Source organism: Salvelinus alpinus, chromosome 3 (genome assembly GCF_045679555.1).
Source record: "Salvelinus alpinus chromosome 3, SLU_Salpinus.1, whole genome shotgun sequence".
Classification (NCBI taxonomy): Eukaryota; Metazoa; Chordata; class Actinopteri; order Salmoniformes; family Salmonidae; genus Salvelinus; species Salvelinus alpinus.
The window spans coordinates 74,675,565-74,682,464 of NC_092088.1; the positions used below are offsets into that span (position 1 = coordinate 74,675,565).

Below are 6,900 nucleotides of genomic sequence, written 5' to 3' on the forward strand. Positions count from 1 at the left end.
GCCTTGCTTTCACACCTCCTGATATAGATGTCCTGGATGGCAGGGAGTTCGGGCCCCAGTGATGTACTGGGTTGTCCCCACCACCCTCTGTAGCACCATGTGATCGTGGGCGGTGCTGTTGCCATACCAAGCAGTGACGCAGCTAATCAAGATACTCTCATTGGTGCAGCTGTATAACTTTTGGAGGATTTGAGGGCCAATGCCAAACCTTTTCACTTCCTGAGGGGGAAGAAGCACTGTCGTGCCTTATTTACAACTGTGTGAGTGGACCGTTATAAGTCCTTGGAGATTTGGACACCTGGCTCTGGCTGGCTGGTAAGGTGCAAAATGTTCTAATTCAAAAATGACCGCCACATAAAAGAATTAGGGCGGTGCTTACTAAAGCAACGCACTTACAGATATGTGTTTTCATTGGCTATGTTTACTTTCCGTCCACTCTGCATGTATTTTGGTGATATGAATGGTCTGTTGACAAGCCTGTCAAAATTCCTGTCTAGCGATTGGCTGAATATTGCATCATCACAGCCTTTCCCTCTTGGTGCTCTGAAGCGGGTAAAATATTGTGCACTTGTCCAGCAGGAGACAAGTATTTTCTTGTGAAGGCCTTTTCTTTGGAAAAGAAACACTGTTTTGCTGGAAACAGTGAAGTGATTTATTTTTTAAATACATTTTCTGTGTTAGTTGTTCAAGTTCCTGTACCAAATATGCCAAGAGGCGGTAAGTATCAGACGCTGTTATTTTTGCTAACGTTCCAAATGTAGCTAATGTTAGCTAGCCTTACAACGGAACATTACCGTAAAAGAAATATAGCTAACTAACGCTAGCTAGCGACTTGGAAGGATCTGGCAAAATGTATGTTTTGTTGAGTATCCCCGTTTCGTGAGAACTGACATAGCTTGCTAGCCACTAGCCATAGAGAAGCACATTGACACCTGGCAACTTGACTTGCCAGAGAGCCATCTAGCTACAGTAACTTAGTTACTGTACGCTAACGTTAACCATGTAACGTTAGTTGTTAGCTAGTTAGCTTGCTAGCTGTTAGGCTACTGTCACTAGCTACCTAGCTAATGTTAGCTAAACTGTTCATCTGGCTAACACCATGTGCACCCGGTTGATTTCATCCATTTACGTTCATGTCAGTATCATGTTTCTTGGCAAGCATTTACTGGCACCCCTGATAGTAATGATATGTGGCTAATGAGTTATGCCACAATGTATCCAGGCAGCGAAGAAGTTAAATCACTTTTATGGATTGGATTCTGACATCTGTAGTTAACCATGCCGCAGTGAGTAAACGTCATATCTGACTCATCTCTTGTTCTCTGTTATCTCTACAACATGCCACGCGCTCTCTCATTTGGGGTTTTAAGGTAAAAAAGGTCACAAGGGTCGGGGAAAGCAGTTCAGCAACCCGGAAGAAATCGACAGACAGATGAAAGCACAGAGAGAGCTGGTGAGTAAAGGACCTATGTCTCTGAGGGGATATCAAGTTTTTGCACCTTTGTGATTAACATAGCTCTAGACCAGTGATGGGTAACTTTGATGGGGGTGGGGGCTACAATACAACTGGACTTTGCATGAGAGGCAGCAGTGGCTTGCGGGTCTGTATACCCACATCCATACCCACACATTTGATTTATTTTACCTTTATTTAACCAGGTAGGCTAGTTGAGAACAAGTTCTCATTTGCAACTGCGACCTGGCCAAGATAAAGCAAAGCAGTTTGACACATACAACAACACAGAGTTACACATGGAATAAACAAACATACAATCAATAATACAGTAGAAAAATATACAGCATGTGCAAATGAGGTAGGATAAGAGAGGTAAGGCAATAAATAGGCCATGGGGGGGAAGTAATTACAATATAGCAATTAAACACTGGAATGGTAGGGTGTGCAGAAGATGAATGTGCATGCAGTCCTAGCCTTTCCCAAAATGGGAATAATATTCAAATCAATTTTTCTTGTACATTAATGAATAAATAAAGCCTACATATCAAAGTGTAGGTGATTTGCATGTTTTCCAGGGGTTGCGTTAGAGTTCATAAATCTTCATTTTCAAAACGCAGACCATAAAAACAATCTGTTTTAAACCATTTCACCTGTGTTCTATATCTAAAGTAGTGTGGTTTTTTTTGTTGCTTCAATAGTGATCAGGAGTTTGCAACTATAGTTTTCATTCACAGAAAATACATTAGTGCAACACACTTGGCAGAAAATAGATTCATCTTTATCAATGACAATGAAGTGCAACGCTATTTGGCTAGCAGGAAATTAGCTACCAATGAAAAAGGAAGGTATTTTTTGCACAAATGATGCATGGCCATCATATTTCTAATGTTTATCATAGAAAGAATGTAGCCAGCTACATTTACTAATGTTTTACTTGAAGTTAATCTTGCATTTTACCTGAGAAAAGTACCACAGAAATATAGCTATACATCAGTCAGAGTGCTGTCTGCTGATAGAATGCCCATTTGTGAAATCTCATCAGAGTGTAATTGAAGCACAAAATTAGTCTTATGCCAAGAAGAAATTACAATTGGAAGCATTTTAGATATGCGTTTGCAAAATGCAGCAAGAGATATATTTTTTTTAAACACAGAATTCTGTGTTAACACGACCCCTGTTGGCTACAACCTCGTGTCCAAACCAATGCTGACATGAGGGGGGAGTCAAACTTGAATGAAACTTTTAATTACATAAATATAGGCTAAACGCCAGTCATTTTTGACAAATATAATGAAGGATATTTAACGTCTAAAGGCTGATTCTGACGACATACTCAAGGCACAGTTCGTTCAGATCAAATCACTAGACCGGAGAGTGAAGGACAGTGCCCGTTGCGCACCGCTCATCACCCACCTTGAATCTGAGTGGAGGCGGTCAGCAATTTCAAACAATTTAACCATAAAAGTAATTGTTTAAAACCTGGAACTTTTGTCATTTTATGAAACATGTCTTACCTTGTTTCAAAGTAGCCTATACAAAATATGACCATAGAAATGTTGAGGGAATTATTTTAAGAACACTTGATCTCATTGAAACCAGCATTTTTCTCATGTTCTATTGGGTTTTCATATCAATGTTATTTTATTGCAAAAAGGAATAATCCTAGTCATAATAGTAACCCATTCTTATTGATGCATCTTTAGATCTCCCCTCTTTCTTAATTTCTAATGGAAATCTCTGCCACATGAAACCACTCACACGTGCGGTGCGCTTTTAAGAACTGTGTTTTCAAGATAATTGCATTTTGGATATTTACACGTAGCGTACAGCCGTGTGTGCATTGTGTTTATAGTTTTATTTCTTCATATTATCAACATTTTAAGCTAAACGTTCTGTTGCATCAGCCTCATTGCTTATTTGTTTTTATTTATATGCAGTAGTTGTGTGAATTCTGTCGTCCCAGAGTCTGTTTTGAACTGTGTAGATATATTTTTTTGTAATCCCAGGGACGACGGGACTCCCTTAATTTCGAGCCCTAGAGGGAATTACTGTATATAAGGCTAAAAGTATTTGGATTTAATGTTGCAATATATTTTATAGGTTGCAAATGGTGGCCAACCATCCTCCAGGACATCCTTAAAGGGGCAGTGTTTTGAGAAAGTCTTGAATATGCAAAGAAGACAATAGATAGTGTAGCCTACATTTTTGTCAGATTCTCTATGGTAAAAAAGAGAGTAACGCATTTTATTTTGTAAATTGGTTCCTTGCATCATATAATGATGTAAAAATTGTGTTACAGACCAGACTAACTTTTTTTGGGTGGTGATTTATTGTCCAAAGAACAAATGAGGTTGATGTATTCTGCTATTCTAACTCTCATAAGTAAGTTGAGAGCCCGACTGAGTTGCCCCATCTCTGCTCTAGACAGATCCAGTGGTGGGAAAAGTACCCATTTGTCATACTTGAGTAAAAGTAAAGATGCCTTAATAGAAAATTACTCAAGTAAAAGTGAAAGTCACCCAGTAATGTACTACTTGAGTAAAAGTATTTGGTTTCAAATATACTGAAGTATCAAAAGTAAATGTAATTGGTAAAATATACTTAAGTATCATTTACAGACAGCCAGGGGAACACTCCAACACTGACATCGTTTACAAACATAGCATGTTCTCTTGATAAGTCTGTGAATTGGACCATTTTCCTGTCCTGCTAAGCATTCAAAATGTAAAGAATACTTTTCGTTCTCAGGGAAAATGTATGGAGTAAAAATGACATTATTTTCTTTCGAAATGTAGTGAAGTAAAAGTAATCAAACATTATTATTAAAGTACAGATACCCCAAAAAAGCAGTACTTTAAAGTATTTTTACTTAAGTGCTTTACACCACTGGACAGATCCATGTATTTTTATACAGGGTTCTAGCTTCAAGTGCAGGGAGAGATATGACCCCTGGGTTTACATTTTGGAAGGTGCTGGTGTCTTAGTTGCAGGCGAAACTCTGAAAACAAGGAAATATTCAAAGATACCTTGGGAGTATACATTGACATATATACTCCAAGGTATGAGAAATACATTTCGAACACGATGGCTTGAACATGATCTAACAGGTGTGTGTGTGTGAGACAGGAGGCGAATGGCGGGGTAGAGAAGGAGGAGGAGAAGACATCAGGATCTGACGACAGCAGCAGTGAAGAGGAGGACATTGTGAGTGAGGGCGCTCCTTTTTAATGTCTAGTTCTAGGCCTCCCGCCAAGGAATTAGAAGTGTTGATGTGGGGTTTTACTGAAAGGCTTGTGAAGATTCTCCTACTCACTTTGAAAGTGTTACCTGCCAACACTACTGTAGTCAGAGCTGCACTGTTGACTCTGTTCAATGTCTTGACGTTCTCTGTTATTACAGAACAAGAAGAAGAGTGGAGTGGAGGGATTGATCGAGATAGAGAATCCCAACCGCATATCGCAGAAAAGTAAGAAGGTGACCGAGCTAGATGTCAACGCACCTAAAGAGCTGTCACGCAGAGAGAGGTGGGTGTCCTTCCAGTCTCAGGCCTATGCCTAAAATTAAATGACTGAAGGTAGTAATTTCAGAGAGAACCTGTTTTGACCTGGAAGCGTTTGGGTTATTGAAGGTCTTGGGAGTAGGTGTCGGTAAGAAGATTTATTTAATGTCCACTGCAGCAAGGCCAGTTAATATTCAGATGGAAATGATAACAGCAAATGTGCTGGGGTTGTTAATAGACCTTGGACTTTTTGATAGCAGGACTTTGTTACGCTCTGTCTCAGGGAGGAGATTGAGAAGCAGAAGGCAAAGGAGCGCTACATGAAGCTACACCTGGAGGGGAAGACGGACCAGGCACGGGCCGACCTCGCCAGGCTGGCCATCATCAAGAAGCAGAGAGAGGATGCGCAAAAGAAGAGGGACGGCCTCAAAAAAGGTGAGGGATTTACTGTGCTAGTACTTTGTGCTGTAAAGTCCGATAGGTATTGGTATTTCTCTATGGTAAGGAACACGGCTTAAGTGGTTAGTCTGAGACGGCCATACAGGAACTGTTGAGTTCATTCAGACAGGCTGTGGTTTAAGTGTTACTCCTTTTTAATTCAGTGCCTAACCGACTGTGTCTTTATCTGACGATTTCCTAGAAAAAGAAGCTGAAGACTCCAAGTCCAAGCGTTAGTCCCCTGTCTCCCGAGGACTTGGCCTGGCAAACGTTCTGGGGAGGCTGGAGTAACGAGAGAAGATTGTAGGAGGGAGGGGAGGGGACCAATACGAGGGTTGTCGGCTCAGGGGTACCGTGTGCTTGGGCTCCTGCCCTTCATCTCTGATGAGGGAAGGGTGTGAGCTGGGCGTTTTTGGAGGACACGGGAAGGGGGGGGGGGGTGGAGGGGCACTTTGGGTACGCCTGTTTATTTTCTCTGAATAATGTGAGGTTACAACGGCAGGTGTTCTAGTGTCTTCACTCCTCCCCTGTGTTCTTATTCTAAAGCTGCTGGAGATCATTCTTTAATTTTTACATTTTAACACTGTTTACTTATGAATGGGAAATGTTGGGATGATGAGGGGTTTGTATACCTTCTCCTTCATCTAACCTGTTTTAAGGTGAATCAAGAGGAGGTGATTGGGATTGAGGAACACTAGTAAGATTCATCTTATATAGGAAGTCTTGGTTCTCTTTATTATTCTCTTGTTCTGACCTTTGTCTCTACCGGCTGTGTCTTCATTCACAACCTGACCATTTTAAAGGCCTTTGGCCGCAAAGGAAAGATGTTGGAAAGAGCTGTCCCAGAGGCAGTAGTGTCTGACAAAACATATGTCAAGGAATCAATCACCCTTTATGCCACTTATCTGTAGACTGTTCATTTCCTGGAGCTTTTATTCTGTTGAATGTGTTGGTTTTTCTACCCAGACATGTTCAGCTGTTTGAGCTGTCACCTTGCTCTAATTTCTCATTAAACCACCTGGCAGTGTAACATCTTGTAAAAAAAGTTATATTGGTATAAAACGGGGCATAATGATATTTCACAATAAAATTTAAAAGCATCGCTATAGCCTCCTACTGTATGTATCTTTCTCAGCACTATGGCTTTCTCTTGAAAGGGACCATTATTTTGTTCCCTTTTACAGTTTACACAAGACCAAGTCAATGGTCGTGTTCCCCTGCTCAGACGTTGCATGCATCACCCAATGGTTGCGTGCCAGTCATGACGGTGCTATGCTGTAGCGCAATGGTTGGAACCTGATATGCCTTTAACAGGAAAGCAATATTCTCTGAATGGAGGTTGTGGCGGAAACTAATTTCTCTCTTGAAACCATACAGTATATACAAAGTGTTTTAATGTTTATAAAAAGGACTCTCCAGGACTGAAAGGATTGGTCGGATAATTGGTTGACTCGTCTATTTGAATTAATTTGTTGTATAGAAATAAACACATGAATAGATGAATGAA

At 40.6% G+C, this 6,900-nt stretch overlaps 1 protein-coding gene across 4 annotated transcripts; it reads left to right on the top strand.

Moving 5' to 3' along the window:
- The first annotated feature begins 208 nt into the window (after window positions 1-208).
- Window positions 209-6,900, top strand: LOC139571289 (28 kDa heat- and acid-stable phosphoprotein-like). 4 transcript variants are annotated; one of them, XM_071394026.1, is made up of 6 exons: window positions 209-315; window positions 1,371-1,453; window positions 4,583-4,660; window positions 4,856-4,980; window positions 5,239-5,390; window positions 5,596-6,900. In XM_071394026.1, the coding sequence occupies exons 2-6, from the start codon at window positions 1,433-1,435 to the stop codon at window positions 5,628-5,630; spliced, it is 411 nt and encodes a 136-aa protein (XP_071250127.1). In that variant the 5' UTR covers window positions 209-315; window positions 1,371-1,432; the 3' UTR covers window positions 5,631-6,900. The 4 variants fall into 4 exon arrangements, with proteins under 4 accessions (XP_071250127.1, XP_071250129.1, XP_071250125.1 ...); XM_071394028.1 differs by having other exon boundaries at window positions 5,602-6,900; XM_071394024.1 differs by having other exon boundaries at window positions 305-717.

Bases quoted from the DNA above. Each gene is read 5' to 3' on its own strand.
- LOC139571289 (XM_071394024.1), top strand. The intron at 4,661-4,855 runs GTGAGTGAGGGC...CTGTTATTACAG, and splicing joins GCAGTGAAGAGGAGGACATT to AACAAGAAGAAGAGTGGAGT. The intron at 5,391-5,595 runs GTGAGGGATTTA...ACGATTTCCTAG, and splicing joins GAGGGACGGCCTCAAAAAAG to AAAAAGAAGCTGAAGACTCC.